Source organism: Vipera berus, assembly GCF_964194415.1.
Source record: "Vipera berus genome assembly, chromosome: 10".
In the NCBI taxonomy this organism is placed as follows: Eukaryota; Metazoa; Chordata; class Lepidosauria; order Squamata; family Viperidae; genus Vipera; species Vipera berus.
The window spans coordinates 19,410,596-19,433,260 of record NC_138213.1 but is presented as its reverse complement, the minus strand read 5'-3'; the positions used below and the strand labels follow the sequence as shown (position 1 = coordinate 19,433,260).

The following is a 22,665-nucleotide window of genomic DNA, read 5'->3' as shown; positions in this document are numbered from 1 at the left end:
TGGCAGACAGTCAGCCTGTATCCGAGCCCCCTGTCCCTGGAGTGGATGGCCCCCGGACACAACTGGAGCGCCTTGGGCTTCCAGCCCTTCCTTCGCATGTGGACGCCAAGCACCTCTACACTAAACACCCACGGCCTGCCGTTGTGCCAAAGCCCAAGCACCTGCAACACAGCGCAAGAGAAGGTTCCTCACTTGGAGTGCTACTCTCCAGGGGGGTCTTCAGGGGGCGCGTCAGAAGGTAGAAGTGCTCGCAGGCGTGAAGCGGGATGCTGACCGGCTCCTCATTGGAAAGGCCGAGCTCGTAAGCCCACTGAAAAGCAAAGCAGGCAACTTAAAAGCCAAGGGCAGATTTTACGTCAAAGGGGCTCACTCTTCAAACTGTGCTGCCCGGTTTCCAAGACATATTTCAACCCATTGTTTAAAAGCAGGAGTAAAAAAACACACCATAATAAAAAAAAAACTCAAAGCCCCACAAATAATAAAAACCCAGAAAAATTAGAAATGTACGTATGTAAGTTGGTTTGTAGTCTTGAGGGCTGAAACAACTGTTAATTTTCAATATTTTGTCGCCAAAAGACACTTAACATTTAATCCATTAGGAATTTCTTTCATCAAACTGAAAACTATGGAAACTAAATGTGAGTAAAATGAAAAAAAGTGCTGCAGAACACTTTTTATGTTGTGTTAATCTTTTCGGACAATATTATTTCCCATACTTTTAAATATCATTGATGCAAAGAAAGTTGTTTTGCTATAATAAAGTGTCTAGAACGCAGCAGATAACAATTACCGAATTCACTTTTTATGCTGCATCCTAAGGACTGGGAAAAATTAACAGAAAATTCAAGCAGAACAAGTAGATATAAACTCCAGAATTAGTAACATGGAATAGGATTACAATCTTTCCAGCTCAATCTAGAATTAGTTATTTTAAGAAGCAGCGTTAGTATCATCTACAAACTCTTTTTAATCCGTTCTGGGACTTGCTCTAGTAGAGGGGGAATTTTAGTTAATGGGATAGTTGCCAAAGAAACACCGATGATAATATATCCAATATGTAGTACAAGGAAGAAAGGTTGCAGGATTGATGTGAACAACTGCCTGGGAAGAAGAAGCAAGGATCTGTTCTTTACACCTCTGTCTCCAGGGTCAAAATACATAAGGAACAAGCTATTTATTATTTCAGTTTACAGCCTGTTTTTCAACTGGTGTAGCACACCAACAGTTAGCAAATATTGGCTAATGGTTTAAACACTCACTGCATAACTAGTGTTCTGATCACAGAACCCAAACAGAACGGTGAGAAAAGCAGACAGATAACCTTCTCGTGGGCTCCTCCAATCTTCAGGCAACTATATGCCTACAACAAGGAGCCCTCCCCACGCCATCCACTCGCCCCCTGCCCTCGATCCCACCAGCCACCCACCCCATTTAGCACAACTGCAACCCAGTCTTAATGACGTGAGCAGCTTGCCAAGTTGAACGAGTCCCAGCCACCTAAAATCTGTTGGATAGGTCTACTTTGGCAGGCAGCCCCGAACCCACCAAAGAGAAGACCAGCCATGATCAGGAGAGGCTGGCCCACAAGCCCCACAGTCCAATCAGGGTCTCACCTGCCCAGCACAGTTAACGAAGTATGGGCACTCAATCATCCCTCTGTCCGTCTCCACTCCAGTTACACAGCCCTTCTGGCCCAAAACGTGGATCAGACTGGTTCGCTCGTGGATCTGAACGCCTGGGAAGAGGAGAGGAAGTTGGGTGATCTCTGGTGATCCATTGCAATGCAAAGCTTTCACTGTCTCTCTTGGACTTTGCTCACCCAAAGTGCCATACTGCAAGGAACACAACTCGACGCAACCTCATTTCCACTCACGTTCCTCGACAAACCTAGTTTGAATGCTGCCTTTGAAAGGATATCATCTCGCAGCAAAACACCTTGACGCAGATGTAGGCAAAAGCCACGCTCAGGTGCTGCCTGGACATCTTGAGCAAATTCTGCCAGAATCAGAAAAGACTATACGCCACTAACTTTGAGCTGACCCAGAAGGGCAGTCCTGGTGCTCTTAAGCAAAGGTGGGAGTTTGTGGACAGGATCTCAGCTCCAGAACTGCGTCTGCAGGCAAGAAGACCTTTTGTGGCATTCAAAACTAAGGAATTCAGCTGCAAAGCAGCAATGAAGCAAAATGCAAATATGGAGACAGGATAATTGTAGATCCGGGCTGGTGCAATGGTTAGAATGCAGTATTGCAAGCTAATTCTGCCGACTGCCAGGAGTTTGATCCTGACCGGCTCAAGGTTGACTGAGCTTTCCGTCCTTCTGAGGTGGATAAAATGAGGACCCAGATTGTTGGGGGCAACAGGCTGACTCTGCAAACTGCTTAGATAGGACTGTAAAGCACTACGAAGTGCTATATAAGTCTAAGTGCTAATGCTATTACTGAGAAGAAATTAGTTAAGCCTTATTTGAAGAGTTTTTCTGCAACCAGGCGGCCTATTTGGCACAGTTTTTTGACCTACCGCAGTTACAGTTGTGGCCAATGGGACTGTATCACCACTAAATTGGGAAGGACTCAACTTTCAGCCTCTTGAAAGTGGTGAGGGGATGTTAGTCATTATCTGAGTGACACTGTCACAGTTTGTAACTGACTTTGTGTCACAAATAAGCAAAGAGCATTTAGGGTAACGAACTAAGGAATTTCTTTTTTAAAAAAAATGAGTCCAAGAGAGCCATCAGGGTTATTTTGTAATCCGAGCCCAAGAACATCTTCAGAAATCCTGCTCAAATTCTGTGGGACCTCTTGGCCCCGCAAGGCCATCAGATACGGCCTCCTCTTGCTCACTACAAAGACCACGATGCTGCTTTGGAAAACAGCTGCCCTCTGCGACGCCAACTTCAATTCACTCCATGTCCTGATGCCAACGTCCCTTGCTGTCACTGAAGGGTGAAGGAGGACTCCTAAAAGCCTACAGGAGGCCACCTTCTCCAACGAGGTTCCTCCAGAGACAACTCTCACAACCTCTTGCCCACGGGTGTCCAACTTTGGCAACTTTAGGACTTGCTGGCTGGGGAATTCTGAGAGTTGAAGTCCATAAGCCTTAAAGTTGCCAAGGTTGGAGACTCAATACTGTCTACTCTCAAGGATAGACACTTTCAAGTCAGAAAAAGGTCTTCTCCACCACAAACACCCTCTTGATCTTTCAGCCCAACCCCTTGAAGCCACACACGGAGGGCTGGGCTTTTTTGTGCCAGCAGTGACAAGAGAGCCTCCCCTTTGTCCAAGAGACCTTCTAAACCTGGTCCTGCTTAGGGTAAAAGCACAGGGCACAGTGATAATTTCATTACTCCCGATCAGCTGAAGCTTCCTGGTTTTCAGGATATGGTCCATATCCATCAAACAGAATCTACAAAATGCTCACAAAGCAACATGCACCCAAGGCCTTAAAGGAAAGCTGGAGGGGAGCCTATTCTCCCCCCATCCCGGTCACTTCGCAGCATCCTTCCACCACCCCTCCCAAGCAGTGCCCACCCCCTGAGAAAGGAAGCACCGGCAGGACAGGGGGGAGGCTGGGTCATACCGTTTGCTGCAGCCGCGTTGGCCAAAGCGAGGGTCACGTCAGCAGACGATATGACGGCATCCTCGGGCACATGCAGGGCCCCCACCAGGTCGTGGATGTTGATAAAGGGGTGGAGCTGGGCCACTCTCTTTGGCGGGATGAGCTCGCAGGGGATCCCCATGACTCTGCCGGAGACACAGAGCAACCATTACACTTGCTCCAGCCAGGCTGGTGAAGGTGCCGCCCCACCAGACGCGCATGTGCGCCAGCTTACTTGAGTCGGGAGGCTATGCGCTTCAGCGAGATCAGCCGGTCTTGGGTCTGAGCTAGTGAGATGGAGCCTGTCTTCATGTAACCTGGAACAAAAAGTAGTCCATGCTCACCCTCCGTGCGGTCCCACCAAAGAGCCATTTCCTGCATGACTTAATTCTTGGATGGGAGAGTAAAGGAAAGAAGCCGGTGTTAGAGCGGGTTTCCCAACCTTGGTGAATTGAATGTGAGCATCAGCTGCCCATCTTCGCTTTCTCTGAATCTTGCTAGCAACTGCCATAACCAGGGGGAGGGGGCATTTGGGAGGGGAAGAGCACTGGACACTAACAGGAACCGTAGGTGCCAAAGCGAGCCATTTGCCTGTCCTCAAGGACACCGGCCCTGGGACAGGAACTTACAACGGCGCCTCAGGCACCAGATTCCTAAAACATCGGACCAAGACTGGAGTCGACTCCTCTGGCCAGGGGGAGGGCTTTGGACGTTGGGGACTGCTTTCAATGTACGATTTTCATAGTTTTTCTTCAGTTTGTCTCACTCACGCTGCACTATTCTGTTCTATTCTATTCTATTCTTCTATTCTATTCTATTCTATTCTATTCTATTCTACGGTATTCCCCACTCCACCTCTACTCCTGATGCAACTGGAGGGTACCAAGAAGGTAGATACAGGATGTCTTCTTTCCCCAAATGGGCACCTCCAGCGCTTACCCGTTTTCACCCCCGTCTCTTGCTCAAGTTGCTGATAGAGCCTCCTTGAGTAATCGGCCATCTTCAGCTCAATGGACAAATGCCGCACTGTGCTTACGATGCCTGCGCAGAATCGAGTGGAACCAGCTGCCAGCCTGAAAGGGAGAAGCCAGAGAGATGTAGAGAAACTCCAGAGAGAGAACAAGAAGCCCCGAAGCTCAGTTGCAAGTTATACGTACTGGTAGTCCCTGACTTACAACCATAGGAGTCTGCTCATCACGGTCGCGATCTGAAGACACTCTTATTTGAACAAGCCGGCCTGGCCTGATGGGGGATGGGTTGGGTTTTATGGTCATTTTTAATATTTGTATTTACTGTTTTTAGTCGGGCATATGTTTAATTTTCTTTTAACTTTTGTATTTTTGTATTTTTTATATATTTGCCCTGTTCACCGCCCTGAGTCCTTCGGGAGAAGGGCGGTATATAAATAAAATTAAATAAATAAATAAATAAATAAATAAATAAATAAATAAATAAATAAATAAATAAATTGGGATAATCACGAAATGGGTTGGTCATATGGGTTCTTTAACTTACCACCATCATTTACATATGACAGAAATTCTGGGCTCTATTACAGTTCTAAGGACCACTTTTATGGTAAAACAAGCAGAGATGCGGTCCAGAACAAACAGGGGATCAATTCATCCATTCATGCTAGCCACTGCAGGATGAAGGCCTCTTCTGCAGGTTTCCACCCAATACTGTTGTGTGCTTTCTTTTGCCAGTTGGGCCCGCAATACTTGCTGATGTCGTCGCTCCATCTTGTTTTAGGTCTCTTTTGTGGATGCTTTTTATCAAGGGGGATCCATTCTAGGACTGCCTTGGTCCACCTGCCAACGGCTCTTCTTCCTATGTGACCAGCCCATTTTCATTTCTTTTACTCTAACGGAAGGCATAATATAGAAAAGAAGCACCCAGTGCAAAAAAAAAGGCATAGTGAGGAAATGTGATCGTTTTTAGAGAATAAATGAAGATGCATTTCAGAACAAATTGTGGAGGGTTTGCCAGGAAGAAGACCAAGGGAGAAATGATTGGACAGAGTTGGTGGCATGCTCAAAAACACAATCCTTTACCTGCCCTGCTCCAGTAAGACAATGTCCTTCCAGCCTAGCTTGGAGAGATGATATGCCACTGATGTGCCCATGATTCCACCACCACAGATAACCACTTGTGCATGTGCTGGCAGGGGCATCGAGTGAGGCTCAGCTCCATTGGAGCTGCTGTGCCGGGAGGCACACAGTCTCCACCACGTCAGAGTCATTCTTTGCCACTGGAGGTCTAATAGTCGCTGGAGAAACATCATGCTGACGGTTAGTCAGTTCTCCAAAGACGCACAGATAAATCTTCACGGCTGCTGCTGGCTCTGCAAAAGAGGAACGTGCCTTTCATTACGTATGTTTGGAAAATGTGAAGTAACTTCAATGAGATGGTTCAGCAGCATCAGCAGCATCTCAGGTGTGAACAGATCAGGGCTCCTAAGGTTTTTGGATGGGTGGGAACATGTTAAAACTTTGAGAACAGGATCTGGCCCGTCCTGGAAAACGATGGCAGTGATACTTCATCACAAGCCCTTTTAATTACTTTAGTATTCGGAAGCCACAAACTGAAACACAAAAACATTGCACACTCTTGCTTTTAAAAAGTCAACGAATAAGAAAGGTTGGGGCAAAACTATACTTCCACCAAAATAAAAGAATATGAGCACAACAAAAGTGCATTCTGCAATCACAATAATCCCCCCTCACTACCTCCACTGGGGGATATTGGTGGAGTGATGGAAGCCCCTCATATACGGGAGCCACTAAATTGAACGGACATGCGAGTTTGCTCAAGTTCAATGGCTGAACCTCTTCACTTTCTACTTCATATAGATACATTTACATAATATACTTGATCCCAAGCCCAGTTAACAAATCAAACAACATGCCATGCCCAAGTATGTATTGTACCTTAGTGTGATGCAAAGAAACCCAGGTGAATTTAACCCACAAACCATCAAAACCCATGTCAGTTTGATCTAGTGCAGGGGTAGGCAACCTCGGCTCTTTTATGACTCATGGACTTCAACTCCCAGAATTAGCTGGCTCAGGAATTCTGGGAGTTGAAGTCCATGAGTCATAAAAGAGCCGAGGTTGCCTACCCCTGATCTAAGTGTGAATCCAGCCAATAATGCCAGAGAAGAAACGCCACCTGTCTTTCCCGGCTGTGCTTTGGCACAGTTCCATGGGTAAAACAATTTACCTCCTGAATGCCATAAGTACATTTACTTCAACAGGGCAGCACTGACTCTAGTCACACCTTGCCCTGAAGTACAAAAGTGATCCCCTAGAAAGGACTCGCAATGTGGCAATAAACGGAAGAGAAGACAAATCTTTATAAAAAGACAAGTTTTATATCCAACATATGCTGGATCATGGAGAAAGCTAGGGAGTTCCAGAAAAACATCTACTTCTGCTTCATTGACTATGCTAAAGCCTTTGATTGTGTGGATCACAACAAACTGTGGCAAGATCTTAAAGAGATGGGAGTACCAGACCATCTTATCTGTCTCTTGAGAAACCTATATGTGGGTCAAGAAGCAACAGTAAGAACTGGACACGGAACCACCGATTGGTTCAAAATTGGGAAAGGAGTCCGGCAAGGCTGTATACTGTCGCGCTGCCTGTTTAACTTAACATCATGAGAAAGGCAGGGCTAGATGAATCAAAAGTTGGAATTAAGATTGCCGGAAGAAATATCAACAACCTAAGATATGCAGATGATACCACTCTAATGGCAGAAAGTGAAGAGGAACTAAAGAGCCTCTTGTTGCGGGTGAAGAAGGAGAGTGCAAAACTTGGGTTGAAACTTAACATTAAGAAAACCAAGATCATGGCATCCGGCCCTCTCAATTCCTGGCAAATAGATGGGGAAGAAATGGAGGTAGTGACAGATTTTATTTTCCTGGGCTCCAAGATCACCGCAGATGGGGACTGTAGCCAAGAAATTAAAAGACGCTTGCTCCTGGGGAGGAAAGCCATGGCAAATCTAGACAGCACACTAAAAAGCAAAGACATCACCCTGTCAAAAAAAGTGCGTATAGTCAAGGCTATGGTCTTCCCAGTTGCAATGTATGGCTGTGAAAGTTGGACCATAAGAAAGGCTGAGCGCCAAAGAATTGAGGCCTTTGAACTATGGTGCTGGAGAAGACTCCTGCGAGTCCCTTGGACTGCAAGGCGATCAAACCGGTCAGTCCTAGAGGAGATCAACCCTGACTGCTCTTTAGAAGGCCAGATCCTGAAGCTGAAACTCAAATACTTTGGCCACCTAATGAGAAGGAAGGACTCACTGGAGAAGAGCCTCATGCTGGGAAAGGTGGAGGGCAAGAGATGAAGGGGACGACAGAGAATGAGGTGGTTGGATGGAGTCACTGAAGCAGTAGGCGTGAGCCTAAATGGACTCCAGAAGATGGTAGAGCATAGGAAGGTCTGGAGGAACGTTGTCCATGGGGTCGCGATGGGTCAGACACGATTTCGCAGCTAACAACAACAACATATTTTTTTAAGAATAGGAGCTCAACCATCTTTCCTTCTGATTTCTTAAGTCTTAAAGAAGCCCTGGCTGCAACCTGACGTCACCTCATTTGAATGCCTGCAACCTCCTCCTATTTTCTACCACGAGACTGACTAGCACCAGGTCTCTCAGCGTCACTAGTATTAACTACAGGAAGGATCCTCAAGTATTTTATTTATCGCATGATTTATAACAGGAGAGCAAATTCAGCATAGTGGTTAAGGCATCGGGCTAGAAACTGAGAGTCCTAGTCTTGTCTTGGGTACAAGGCAAACTGGATCTTGGACCAGTCACTCTCAACCCTAGAAAAGAGGCAATGACAAACCACTTCTGCAAAACCTTGCCAAGAAAACAGCAGGGACTTAGGCAGTCTCCAGTAACGGGATACAAGTGAACAAAAGAAATGCAATTATTTCTATTGCTTGAAATACCCAGGATATAAATTGCAATAGTTAAGTCCCTGGATGATGATGATGATATTATTATTATTATTATTATTATTATTATTATTATTATTATTATTATTATTATTATTATTATTATTATTATTATTATTAATAATAATTCCTGCTTTTTCATAGAAATGATAAAGTTAGACTGTTCTGGGACTTCAGAATTCAAACAGACAAGGACCTGCAACATAACACCCCGGACTTAACAATTGTCGATAAGAAAGACAAAAAAGTCTGGATAGTGCCTGGAGACAGCAGAATAGACGAGAAAGAACTGGAGAACATAACAAAATACAAAGACCCACAAATAGAAATAGAAAGACTGTGGCAAAGGCAAGCAAGGGTAGTACCAATAGTAACAGGCGCCTTGGGTGCAATCCAAAAATAACTGGAGCACCACTTGAACACCATTGGCATTGACAATTTTGCCATTAGTCAATTGCAAAAGGTGGCCTTACTAGGAATTGCCTCCATCCTGCGACGATATCTGTAATACCATCAAACAGCCACATCTGCCTATCCCAGGTCCTTGGTAAGGACTCAATAGGTAGATAAAAATGCCAAATCCAGTCTGAACATTTGTCTGACTGTGCAATTAATAATAATAATAAATCCTGCTTTTTAAAATACACACACACACACACACACACATATATATATATTAGCAAACATTGCTATTACGCTTGCCTCCTCTTTTCCCACAACAAGGACACTATGAAGTAGGTTGGGCCAAGAGCGACTGGTCCAAGGTCACCCAGCCAGTTTTCATATCTGAAACTTTCTTCATCCAATTCTTTTTAAAACCCAGAACATATTTTATTTTCTCACAGTACCATTACAATTCTCTTCAGCATCGGATCATCTTTCCCCCTCCTTTTTTATTTATTTATTTTTATTTATTTTAATTCCATTTATATCCCGCCCTTCTCCGAAGACTCAGGGCGGCTTACAACCTTAGCAGTAGCCTTCATTCTATGTATATGCCTGCTTATTAGGCCTTTCCCACACACACCAAGCGGCATTATTACAAAGTCAGCTTAATTGCCCCCAACAATCTGGGTCCTCATTTTACCTACCTCGGAAGGATGGAAGGCTGAGTCAACCTTGAGCCTGGTGGGATGCGAACCTGCAATAATTGCAGGCAGCTGGTGTTACTTAAGGAGGCATTAGCCCACTGCGCCACCAAGGCTCTTTTTTGTGTCTGATCAGAGAGATGTGGATCCCCTGAGGAGTCAACTCAGCCCAAGCTTGTCCCACTCACCCCAGTGGAGTGGGGGGGGAGCCAACTTGGATCCCGCCTGCCAAAGAATTTCAGCTGGTGGAGTCCAGGAGAAGAGCCTTTTTTTGCTGTGGCCCTTTGAACTCTTCTCCTACAGGAGGGGAGGTGGGTCCCCACACTCCTGGCCTGCTGGAAGACCCTTAAAACCTGGCTCTGCCAGTTGCCCTGTGGCCCAATGGGATGCTCTCTGCTGGGCCTGGCTGACAGGGTGGAGAGAAGATCCCAGCCACCCGCCTGCCCTGTGTTCTCTGTCTTCTTACTTTTTAGCCTTTATCTTTCTTAATTGCTCTATACAGGTAGCCCTCAACTTACCACAACTGAGCCCAAACTTTCTGTTGCTAAGTGAGACACTTGTTAAGTGAATTTTGCCCCCTTTTACAACCTTCCTCGCCTTCCTTGTTAAGTGAATTGCTGCACTCGATAAAGTTAGTAACTTGGTTGTTAAGTGAACCTGGCTTCTCCCTTGACTTTGCTGGTCAGAGGTTTGCAAAAGTCGATCACGTGAGCCTGCCACCCTCATAAATGTGATGAACCAGTTGTCTAGCGCTGGATCACCTGACTTCGGGGAGGCGGCAACGGTTGCAAGTGCGAACAACGGTCACAAGTCACTTTTTCCCAGCGCTGTTGTAGCTTTGAACGGCCACTAAATGAACTGCTGTAAGCCGAGGACTGCCTGCATTATCTCGTATCATTTTATAAGCCCCCTACAGCCACTGCAACAGTGGGATGGGGGGGCATATAAATTTTTTTTACTTTATTAAATTTATTATTTAAAACATTGGACACGGTACAAACGGACTGACATACCTTGTCTACAATATTCATATATATATATATGTACACTTAAAATACACTTAAGATACAAATCAATTAAATATAATACAATACTTAGAACAATCAACCAATCTATAAGTTCTCATAGAGACCTTCCTTTTGTTCCCGCCAAAGATAAAATTTATTCCAAATTTTGTAGTAACCTGATTGGTCTTTATTTTTAATTTCCAAAGTTAATTTATCCATTTCTGCGCATTCCCAAATTTTCCTTATTACCTCGTTTTCTACTGGGATTTCACTCCTTTTCCAATTCTGGGCAAATGACATTCTTGCTGGGGCATATAAATTTAATAAAGAAACAAACCAGGTAAAGGTCTGGGGGGGGGCTATCTACCTGTCGGAGCAGGTCCTAAAGGGCGGGGGCGGGCAAATTGCTCTCCTGAGCCTCCCCCCTCACAAGGGGGCTGTTCGGGAGGGAAGGAAAGAGCGGGGGGGGGGGCGCAGGTGGGCTCTGGTGCCCGACAGGTGAGGCAAGGCAGCGGGGGGGTGGGGGCGCGAGGGAGCGAACGTCCTCCCTCATCCCACCCGCCCGCCCACCCACCGCCCAGAAAAGCCACCAAAGGCGGGAAGCAGAGCGAGCCGGCTAAAACCCCGCCGCCGAGGAGCCCCTCTTCCCCAGGGGCGTCGGGGGGGGGGCGGAGAGGAGGGGGCGCCGGAGTATTACGGGCTGCAAGGGGGGCGCCGCTCCTGCCCTGTCGGGCTGCCAGGAGAAGGGCGAGGGCCAGGCGCTCCCCCCCGGCCGGCTTTCCTCTGGGCGTCGGCTGAACGTGCCCGGCGCGGCCGCCAAGGACGCAGCCAGCCCGGCCGCGGGACCCACCTGTGCGGCCTCCGGCGCGGCGCTCACCTGAGCGCGCTGGCGGGAGGCTTCCATTTGCATCGTCGGGCCCGCCCCGCGGCGCTCATCTGCATACTCGGCGCCGCCCCCGCAGGTATCGTCGCGGGGGGAGGGACACCTGGGGCGGGCGCGGAGGCAGCGCGCGACCTTCCCCCTCTTGTTTTCCGCCCGCGCTTTACGGCCGCCGCGTGCGACAAAGTCGCGCCTCTTCCCCGCGGCGCGACGCTTTGGGGCAGCAGCCAATCGGCGCTGGGGGCGATAGGAGGGGGCGGGGAGAGAGAGAGAGAGAGAGAGAGAGAGAGAGAGAGAGAGAGAGAGAGATGGGGGGAGGTTGTGTGTGCAAGACTGGGCGCATGCGCGTTTTGGTTGAGCTACGCGGGCGGCCACGAGGTGCGCCGGCGAAGCCATGGTAGTGCGCTTGCGCACTCTCCCGTTGCGGGGCGGAGATTTGTCCAATGCAACGCGCGCCTAGCGAAGCGCGCTCTGCGCCGAGCCTGATCCTTTGCCGAACCAACCTGCCCCGAACCGGAGCCCGATGTACTTGGCGGGCTGCCAAAAAGAAGCAGAGAGCGTTGCTGCCCCTTCCTCTGGACCAGGGGTAGGCAACCTTGGCTCTTTTATGACTCATGGACTTCAACTCCCAGAATTCCTGAGCCAGCTTGGCTGGCTCAGGAATTCTGGGAGTTGAAGTCCATGACTCATAAAAGAGCCGAGGTTGCCTACCCCTGCTCTGAAGCTTATGAGGCGAAGGAACTGGAGGAGGCTGTCGGCAGGCCCAGAGGAAGAGAGAGAGGCTTTTGGAGGAGTTGGTGGCGGCGGCAGCAGCCTGCTCCAGGGGCGAAAAGAAGCAACGCCTCTTTAAGGAAAGGGTGGAAGAAAAAGGAAAGAAGGCGAGGTTGTCAGAATACAAGCTAACTTGAGGGCTAATCCACATGGAGCCCCATTTCCATCTGTCCTGTTTGCCATCGTTCACTCCCTAGAGCAGGGGTTTTCAAACTTGGCCCTTTTATGACTTGTGGACTTCAACTCCCAGAATTCCTCAACCAGGCATGCCTGGCTGAGGAATTCTGGGAGTTGAAGTCCACAAGTCATAAAAGGGCCAAGTTTGAAGACCCCTGCCCTAGAGACTAAAATGGACAATGTGAAATTTGAGCGGGCCCCGAACAAGGAGTATATTGGAGGTGGTGACCCTTTGAGAGCTGTATGCAATGAAATTTCATTTTGATGTATGCCGATTGGTGTACATTCAAAGTGACAATAAAGTTATCATCATCATTTTTACATAAAGCTGGTTGGCGTCTCTTGCCTGACTGCGCTGGCAGGGGCAGCCAGGAGCCACGCCTGAGAACGATCCTTTTGTCAGACCTGCCAACGCTCAAACCTCTAAATAGAAACCATCCTTGGCTCTCTTAAGAGGTAAAATCCTCTTCCAAGCCGGGAGAAGGACGCTGTAGAAATGGAACTGGAGGCAGGCTGCGTTTTTGGGGGGGGGGGGGAGAAAGGAGGTCTCTTGTTTATTTGGTAGCCAGAAACTACTCAGACAGCAAAATGTCTATGGAGATTCTCAGTCGTCCAGTTAGGTCATCGTTATCCCGAAGATGCTTTTTCACGAGGCAACTGCTGGACTTTTCTTGTTTTTCTTTGAAGACGTTTCACTTCTCATCCGAGAAGCTTCCTCAGCTCTGACTGGATGGTGAGGAATGGAAGGATCAGGGTTACCTGAGTAGTGCAGATGGGTAGTAGTGTAAAAGCTGAAGAAACTTCTTGGGTGAGAAGCGAAATGTATTCAAAGAGAAAAAAAAAGCAAAGTCCAGTTGCCTCCTGAAAAAAGCACCTTTGGGATACAGGACAGCCGCATGTTTTTTGGGGTGGCTGACAAAATGGGGTCGAGAGTAGGTGGGCTTTTTTATAACTTTATTGTCACTTTGAATGTACACCAATCGGCATACATCAAAATGAAATTTCGTTGCATACAGCTCTCAAAGGGTCACCACCTCCGATATATACTCCTTGTTCGGGGCCCGCTCAAATTTCACATGGTCCATTTTAGTCTCTAGGGAGTGAACAATGGCAAACAGGACAGATGGAAATGGGGCTCCATGTGGATTAGCCCTCAAGTTAGCTTGTATTCTGACAACCTCGCCTTCTTTCCTTTTTCTGATGCTGACTCTTCCACCCTTTCCTTAAAGAGGCCTTGCTTCTTTTCGCCCCTGGAGCACGCTGCTGCCGCCGCCACCAACTCCTCCAAAAGCCTCTCTCTCTTCCTCTGGGCCTGCCGACAGCCTCATCCAGTTCCTTCACTCCATAAGCTCCAGGTCCTCTCCTCCTCTGCCTCCTCTGGAAACAGCCCTGATTTGCAATAGAATCCATCACTGGGCCAGCAGTCAGATCTTGCTGCTGGTAGAACAAATTCAAACAGCGCCAACGACTTTTAACAGTCTCACCAACAGTTCCAAAACAACTAGAAACTCACCAGGCCAGCAAAGATTGTCGGTCGTATGTCGTATGTTACCTTAGTTCCACCATGTTGCTCAAACACATTAAAATCTTCCTGATCATGTGGCCTATAGCCCTTACTATCCCTCCCAAAACTATTCACCTTCAAGAGCCAATGCAGCCGCAGCCATTCCAGGCGCCGCCATCTTATACATTCTTTGGGGCTTTGTGTTTGAGATGCCCAGGTTGGTTGTGAAGTGTACTTTTAATCTGCTTGAGTGTGCCCTTTTCAGTATTCTAATTATTGTGCCTGGGAAGTTTTATTTATTTTTATTTACCGTATTTTAATCCCATTTATATCCAGCCCTTCTCTGAAGACTCAGGGCGGCTTACAATCTAAGCACAAATCAAATGTTGCTTAGCAATAGCCTTCATTCTATGTATATGCCCTGCTTATTTGGGCTTTCGGGGCCCCCCAGCGGCATTATTACAAAGTCAGCTTAATTGCCCCCAACAATCTGGGTCCTCATTTTACCTACCTCGGAAGGATGGAAGGCTGAGTCAACCTTGAGCCTGGTGGGATGCGAACCTGCACTAATTGCAGGCAGCTGGTGTTACTTAAGGAGGCATTAGCCCACTGCTCCACCAAGGCTCAGTTGTGCCCTGTCCTAGGAGCTGGGTAGAAAATGTAGATTTTAGGTCTCTTTTGTCTCTGCTTTTCAATCTGATCAGTTCCAGCCTTCTGTGGAGGTTGTAGCTGAAGGCGTTTTGTTTATGGACGGAATAGTTTGTCTTGGTCAGGGGTGGCTGGATCAGGAATTCTGGGAGTTGAAGTCCATGAGTTAGTTACAAAAGAGCCAAGATTGTCTACCCCTGGTCTTGGTGAATGGCCAGCCACTTGAATGGTTTTACTTCAGGGAAGCTTTTTCTCTTGGGGGGCGGGGGGAAAGAGATTTCTTTTCTAATGTGGGAGCTTTCTTATATTAAAAGGGGGGGGGGAAACAATCCTTGGCTCCATTTGTTGAGAAAGGTATTAGAAGTCCAGTGCATTGCAGGAGTGCATAGCCAGAACTGAGAGTCCCATGGCAAAATCCCTAAGTTCAACTTTTCCCTCCCTTAACTGCTGCCCATTGCTGACCAATCAGGTTCAGACCGGATATGTTCAGAACAGGCGTAGGTTGGTATGCAGGTGTGTTCTTCTCCCATTTCAGGTGACCTTGAAGCAGCATCTCAGGGAGATACAGCAGTTACTTCCAGGTTCCCCCAAGCATCACCCCTCCCATCCACCCTCCCCCCCCCAGTTCACAGCAGGTTGTCACCGCATGCTAGTGAAAAATAAGCAAGCATAAGGTGGCAGCTGACCCTTTTTTGCTTGACATTCCCAAGCATGTTGGAAATTCAGAGGAGCAGGAGAGAGGCAGTTTGGGTTACTGGGCAAGCTGCTGCACCAGGAACAGGGTGGGGACCAGATTCTAGGTCTGCTTTAAGCCCAAAGCCAGCCTGGGGGACTTGCCTGGTCCTTCTCTCAGCCCTAGGAAGGACTGCAGGGACTCATCCAGGTTGCCATCAGCAGCCCAAACTAAGCCTCTTTTCTGTAGTGGTGAGTGTCTTTTGACTAGAAACCAAGTGACTGTGAGTTCTAATCCTGCTTAAGGCACGAAGCCAGCTGCGTGACTTTAGACCAGTGATTCTCAGCATTAGGAAGCAACACCAAACCACTTATGAAAAAAAAGTGACAAAATCCTGCAGAATGCCCTCCACTCACCACACAGGGCTGGATGTGCTAGGAGGGTAACCTGCAGCTTTTGTAACCCACAAAAGATTGTGGCAAAGACCAGCCACAGAACCTGAGCAGCTGGGGATGGAGACAATCACCATTGAGTTTTAAAGATGGGCTGAACAAAACCCCTAGAACGGGTAGGCAACCTCGGCTCTTTTATGACTCATGGACTTCAACTCCCAGAATTCCTGAACCAGCTGGCTCAGGAATTCTGGGAGTTGAAGTCCATGAGTCATAAAAGAGCCGAGGTTGCCTATCCCCTGCCCTAGAAGAAAATCAGGAGCCAGGGGCAGCTGGCCTGCTGTTGGCTGCTCTGAATCCATCTGTCTGGATAACGGATGATGGGTAGCCAAACTGAAGAAGGGCTGGTGCTGAGCTTCTTGGTCAGTCATTGTGAGACCCAGAACCCTGGTCCAGATGGATGTTGGCCTGATCCAGCCTCAGGTGCTTCTCTTCTGTAGCTGATGGAGGGTGGTGGGGACCCTGAAGCACAATCAACCTGTGCTCACTCACAGTCATTCCATAGTCACCTCCCATCTTGACTACTGCAATGTCCTCTACATGGGGCTGCCCTTGAAAAACATCCACAGCTCCAATTGGTTCAAAATGCAGCGGCCCGCATGGTTTTGTGCAGACCTCGGGGTGCACGTCACCAATCCTGTGGGAGCTGCATTGGTTGCCAAGAATCTGCTTCCAGGTGCAATTCAAGGTGCTGGTTGTCACCTTTAAAGCCCTTCATGGCTTGGGACCAAGTTATCTGAGGGACTGTCTCTTGCTGCTCATATCCACCCGACCCAGTACAGCAGGAAGGCAAGGAATATTGCGGGTCCACAGCAAAAAAGGCTCTTCTCATGGACTCCACCCAGAAGAAGGGCCTTCTCAGTGATGGCTCCCTCTGGAACATCATCCCTCTGGAAATTGGACTGCCGCCTCCCACTCTTCCGGAAGGCCCTGTAGATGTTCTGTCAGCGGGCCTGGGGAGCCCAGAGCGGGATGGAGCCCATAAAATGGCTGATTTGAGTGTATTTTGTGGCCATCAGGGGATTGGGGGTTATTTTATTATTATATTATTTTTTATTTCTTCTACGTTGCATTTGTATTCTCTGTAAGCTGCCTAGAGTCGCCATGAGCGAGTAAGCTATATAAATTTTCCTAAATAAATAAAACATCTCACCCAGCACCCTCCAAACGAGATTGTTTTCAAGCCTTCGCTGTGTGACCCATTGTTATAAGTCAAGGCTGCCCCATGTTAATGTCGCCTTGCATTCTCCCCATTCCCCTCCCCAATGGCTCTTCCCGCAAGAGCTCTGTCTTTGGCAACAAGTTATCAGTCAAGGTTGAATAGTCTGGGGCAGGGGTAGGCAACCTTGGCTCTTTTATGACTCCTGGACTTCAGCTCCCAGAATTCCTGAGCCAGCATGGCTCAGCTTGGAAACCTCTCCCTTTCCCCTCAGCATGGCTGGCTCAGGAATTCTGGGAGTTGAAGTCCAGGAGTCATAAAGTGGCCTACCCCTGGCCTAGGCCAACCTTGGCATCTCTATGATTTGTGGACTTCAACTCCCAGAATTCCTGAGCCAGCGTGGCTCAGCTTGGAATCCTCTCTCTTTCCCCTCAGCATGGCTGGCTCAGGAATTCTGGGAGTTGAAGTCCACGAGTCATAAAGTAGCCTAGGCCAGGGATGGGCAACCTTGGCTCTTTTATGACTCCTGGACTTCAGCTCCCAGAATTCCTGAGCCAGCATGGCTCAGCTTGGAAACCTCTCCCTTTCCCCTCAGCATGGCTGGCTCAGGAATTCTGGGAGTTGAAGTCCAGGAGTCATAAAGTGGCCTACCCCTGGCCTAGGCCAACCTTGGCATCTCTATGATTTGTGGACTTCAACTCCCAGAATTCCTGAGCCAGCGTGGCTCAGCTTGGAATCCTCTCTCTTTCCCCTCAGCATGGCTGGCTCAGGAATTCTGGGAGTTGAAGTCCACGAGTCATAAAGTAGCCTAGGCCAGGGATGGGCAACCTTGGCTCTTTTATGACTCCTGGACTTCAACTCACAGAATTCCTGAGCCAGGAGTTGAAGTCCACGAGTCATAAAAGAGCCAAGTTTGCCTACCCCTGGTCTGGGGCATCTGTAACAGAACTGGTCCCCCTGGTTTGTCAGTAAAAGGAGGAGGATCACGGGGGTCCTTCAGAAATTCAAAAGTGCTAAGGGCAAAGTTCTGAGACAGCCAATAATCACCATTAAGTAACCTTGAAAATTAGCACTACTCAAGATAGGTCATTACTTGAAAAGCAGCAGAGGAAAACAGCATAAACCATAAAACCTGCAGACTCTTTTTTATTAAATTCTCCCATTTCATCTGTACAGAAAAATGCACATTATGTTCAGTATTTCAGTTAACAATTCAAAATTACACAGCATGAACATGTAAAAACAAAGAATGGCCAAGAATTTGTACATAGATAAGAAAAAAAAACAATTTACAAAAAAAAATCTTAATGTTACATTTAAAAAGAACTAAGATCAGCCAACATTTGCTGTTTTTTTTTAATCCTCTACCATCTCTCCAATGGCTGCTTTTCAAAGCTGCAAGAAGAGCACTGAACATAACCTTGCTACGCCATTCCAAGTTGTTCAGTGCGTGTGTGTTTGTTTCAAATCCAATATATGGATCTGCAATTTAAAAAAGTCAAAATTAAGAGCATCAAATATTAAGTTGGCTCTGGACTACCTTGCAGGGAAAATGCTTCTTGGTGCCAATTCAGAAAACTCCGGATACCTTTTCACCAGCTGTGGCACCACAGAGTGGGCCGCGCTGCAAATCTGAGGCAGAGGAAACTTTAATGCAAGTCCTACAAACTGCCCAACTCTAGCCAGTCACTGCCGGCTCAAAAGGGTGGCAGTTTCCTTACAAATAAATAATGCTTGGTCCGAAACGCAGTTAGGTTCACTGTATATCCACCCCCCCTTTGCAGAGGGTAAGGCCTAACCTCCCTCAGCCTTCTAGCGTGGGCCCACATGATGCTCTTTGCGGTGCCTTAATTTTATCTCACTGAGACAAGGGGAGCAGCCTGTCCGACGCCGCTTCGTCCAGTTTCAGCTCTCTTTCTGAAGGGCAGCAGAGAAAAAAAGGCTGAATACACCCGTCTCAAGATAATGTTGCAGGACCCGGCATCCTCACCAAGCCCAGGCAGAGGAGCCCTCAGCCCCCAACCTGTCGCCTTCTGCAAACAGTTGCAAAGCACGCACCACAACTCCATGTGGAAGTAGCAGATGGGGGGGGGGAATCTTCTGGCTCCCAGCTACTAAGGGAGATTTTTAAAAACAGTCGAAAACTGTAGCCTGGCAAAACTTAATACTACTGGCTTCTCCGCCTTCCTCGAGTGGCAGAATTAATCCGGTGTGGCCCAGCCTGAGTGGAAACGAAGCCCGATACCCTCCCTTCTATACTGACCGGTTCCTGAGGTTGAAACGTGAAGGGGAAGAGGCAGCCGGGGAGCCTCGCTGCAGAAAGGGCTGGGAAGGGACCAATGGGGACCGCAGCCACACCGGAGGCTGGCCACCCGCTCTCCAGAGCAGCGGCCTCTTAAGCCGTGGGGCGGACTGGGCAAACTATTTCGGTCCCACAGCTTCTGAGCCCTCTTTTCGCTCCCCTCTGCAGAAGCACCGTTCGTTATCCTCAACTGCCGAAACAGTGGAAATGCAAGAAAAGGCCACTACAGCTAGCTGAGGGGAACCACCACACACACACAAAATATGTGGGCGTTGTGTAATTTTCTAAGACATAGTAACTAAAATGACGGGGAGGGGGGGCATACAGGGACTTTCACCTTCATCAGCAAATGCGGCAAGACGGCCAACCCAGGTATCTTGCTGGCCTCTTGCCCAATTGTACAATTCTGAATGAAACTAACTTGGCTGGGACTCTTCCTTGCTTGCTATCAATGGTTTATTTATTTATTTTTATTTTAATCCATTTATATCCCGCCCTTCTCCGAAGACTCAGGGCGGCTTACACTCTAAGCACAAATCAATTTTAACCTCAATGTTTAAGTGCTCTGTAGTCCATAATCCACAGCCAGCCTCTCTACAGAGCTTGAACGTCCTATTGCCTTCTCCCCTTCTGCGTTTCCCAATTCTGGCCTCTCGCATATCCAGTTTTGCGCCAGAATCACCAATCTCAAAGATCGTGGCTAATGTGTCTAGGGGAAAGGATCCCGATTCCTGCTTCAAGTAAACCACTGTCAGACAAAATACTGGAGTTGCTTTTAGATCCTGCAGAGGAGAAAGACACTGGGTTCTTGTATCATGGGTCTTTTACCAGTCCCACCTTCTGGAACGGGTGGGGAACGACGGCCCTTTGGTGACTTGTGGACTTCAACTCCCGGAATTCCTGAGCCAGCCATTCTGGGAGTTGGAAGTCCACAAAGTCATAAAAGGGCCACCGTTCCCCACCCATTCTAGAAGATCCAGGGGGAACCCAAAAAGAACAGTGATCCAAGAAGAAAGAATCAGTAGTCATTTAAAAAATAAAACCCCACCAAAGGGAAACAAAACCAGATACCACATTGCTCATTTTCCAGTATGAAGTCTCCTAAAGTTAACTTGGTAGAAACACCATTCACCGACGCTTCAGAGCAGCAGAAAATATTCACAGTACTGTTACGAGCGACAGCTTGTCCAAACGCTCTGATCGCCTGGTCCCTTGACAGAAACACCCTCTACTTTCCAGAAGTTAAAGGCAAAAAAAAAAAATCTAGAAAGGTAAAAAAGAAAATCTGCCTAGCGAGTGCAATCCTTGTACGAGCTAGAACGTGCCAGGGAAAATGGAGAGGGGTGAGCAATGAAGCTTTGCACTGTTCCAGAACACCCAAATGCACGATTCAGCCCCAGCATACGCAGGCAGACCTGTGGCCAACAGGTTAAAAGACTGTCCCAGGTGCCAACGAGAGAGCTCCCCAGTCGGGTCAAGGGTAGCATCCAGGTTCAGACCAGGAGGGCTATTCGTAGTGCTGCTTCAGAAAAATTACCACTGCCTGTCAAACGAGAGAGAAGAGAGTCCCCGCCACCCCATTCTTGCTCAGGGACGGAGGCCAGGGGTTCTTTGCCTACTTCTCAAGCCTGACAATCTCTTCCGCTTGATTCTCTGAGAGCATGAAAACCTCCCCCCCCCTTGCGATGAATGCCGGACCTGCACATCGGGCAAGGGGGTCACCTGCTAACGCTCACCCCAGCAACGGCCCTCCTCTTTTGGGGGGCCCCAAACCACCTGGGTAACTTTCCGAGGTGTCTTACTTGCTACGCAGCTTCGCACCTCCACCTGCCTTCACCTAACAGCTTCCGCTGGGGTGGGGTGTGGCTTTGCGAGGGGAACCTATAAAACCACTGGACTTTTTTTCTTGTGGTCGATATTTTATTAATCCCAAAGACAAGGGAGAAAATGAACGGCTCTGCCTTTTGGCAGAAACTGAGGAACAAACCGGCAAGGAGAGGAAAGGAAAGGAAAAATGCACACAAACAGAACCTGGTGACACAAAAGAGGAGACTGGTGGAGATGATATCCTCTGAGGCCATTTGGCTGACAAGATTATGAGCTGAAGAGGCTGGTTCATTGGCCAACTAGATTTCCAAACCGGGGTCGGTTGTGAGCGGCCGGTAACGTCCCATCCTTTCAAGTCCTGCCTAACCTCAGAGCGCAAATATTCCCTCACCGAAGACACACTGCCCAAATTATGCCAAGAATGGAATCTTTAAAAGGTCGACTTTAAAAACCTCCAGGGCTGCAAGTTTGTCAGTCTGGTTTGGAGCGTGTGAAGAAGGTAGTTCAACAGTATGAGAAAAAAAGAAAGAAAAAGAAAAGAAAAGAGCTTTGTCTACAGGCAGGCAAACAACCGTGGCTAATGATGGGGTAACAAAGCTGCTGGAAAAGATGGGAGACCCAGCCAACACGAGCTGCCGCCGCCACCGCTGTTCTAATTGGCTTGTATTGTCTGAAGGAGAGCGAGGTGGGGAGGGAGACTATACAGAGAAGACTGTACAAATTGGGCAGGCCTTCCTCCTTCCCTCCGACGAGCAAAGTTGTCTCTACCTGTCCTTCAGCTCTCGTGTCACTCGCTTAGTGATACGCCCGCACATCAGACCAATCAGGAATAGGACACAGATGCCTGCACTGATCACCGACAGGATGTAGTTCTTGGATGGAGACGTCACCACTTGCATGGCGAGGTCCGAAAAGCCTTCTGCGGGGGCCACCTGGCAAGAGGGAAAGGACCGGTCAGCTACCAAACCCAGGGAAAGACAAACCAACCCAAACAAGAGAGATGAAATTGGGCTGCCAAGGCAAGAGTCAAACAATAGACTGTTCCAATAAAACTATGCTAGTAAAAGGCTAATTTCACCTGGGCAAATTCTGTAGAAATCTCCTCTTAAGCATTAGTCTGGCTAGAAGGCAACGATGGATCTTAACAGCCATGAAGTTCCCAGCCAGAGTTAGAACATGCCCAAATAAATTTTGGATCCCCAGTTTGCCCTGGGAAATGATCAGTGCACCTTTCTTAAAACTTTCCAGACGTCTAAGGAAAGGCACTGCATTTTTAAGGTCAAAAATTCTGTTAATCTTTGATGCCTTTAAATCAGATGCACTTCTTTCAATGTATCCAAGCTAAAGTTCCACATAAGCTTTTAGTAGAACTTACTTCAAAGTTGAAGCTGGACAAAACATCCTACAGCTGCTTATGAATCAACCCCTAACTTCATTGTGTGTGTGTTTATAAAATTTGGATTGCTAACAAAGAATTAAAGGGAGACTGGTATATTTGAAGCTGCTTTGCTCTCATCAGCCCATACTCTCAACCAACGTGCATTTACCACATCCCAGGGTCATGTTATCACCATCTGCAACCTTTCTAGCCAGCTTTTAATAGGCAGTCGATG

At 47.9% G+C, this 22,665-nt stretch overlaps 2 protein-coding genes across 5 annotated transcripts in view; both read right to left on the bottom strand.

Moving 5' to 3' along the window:
- Positions 1 to 11,682, bottom strand: part of PDPR (pyruvate dehydrogenase phosphatase regulatory subunit) — a 28,418-nt gene extending 16,736 nt beyond the window's left edge. Inside the window, exons 1-7 of one of the 3 annotated variants that reach the window (XM_081335602.1) lie at positions 11,510 to 11,682; positions 5,649 to 5,938; positions 4,534 to 4,667; positions 3,830 to 3,911; positions 3,577 to 3,740; positions 1,614 to 1,735; positions 193 to 310 (exon numbers count right to left, since the gene is read on the bottom strand). In XM_081335602.1, coding sequence (XP_081191728.1) covers positions 193 to 310; positions 1,614 to 1,735; positions 3,577 to 3,740; positions 3,830 to 3,911; positions 4,534 to 4,667; positions 5,649 to 5,878 — 850 coding nt within the window. In that variant the 5' untranslated portion in view covers positions 5,879 to 5,938; positions 11,510 to 11,682. Of the gene's footprint in view, positions 1 to 192; positions 311 to 1,613; positions 1,736 to 3,576; positions 3,741 to 3,829; positions 3,985 to 4,533; positions 4,668 to 5,648; positions 5,939 to 11,509 lie in introns of those variants that run through there. The other 2 variants (XM_081335603.1, XM_081335604.1) reach the window with 2 other exon arrangements.
- A 6,362-nt stretch (positions 11,683 to 18,044) lies between these two features.
- Positions 18,045 to 22,665, bottom strand: part of GLG1 (golgi glycoprotein 1) — an 82,073-nt gene continuing 77,452 nt past the window's right edge. The window contains exons 26-27 of one of the 2 annotated variants that reach the window (XM_081335600.1): positions 21,821 to 21,984; positions 18,045 to 21,528 (exon numbers count right to left, since the gene is read on the bottom strand). In XM_081335600.1, the coding sequence (XP_081191726.1) occupies positions 21,483 to 21,528; positions 21,821 to 21,984 (210 nt within the window). In that variant the 3' untranslated portion in view covers positions 18,045 to 21,482. Of the gene's footprint in view, positions 21,985 to 22,665 lie in introns of both variants that reach the window. The other variant, XM_081335601.1, reaches the window with a different exon arrangement.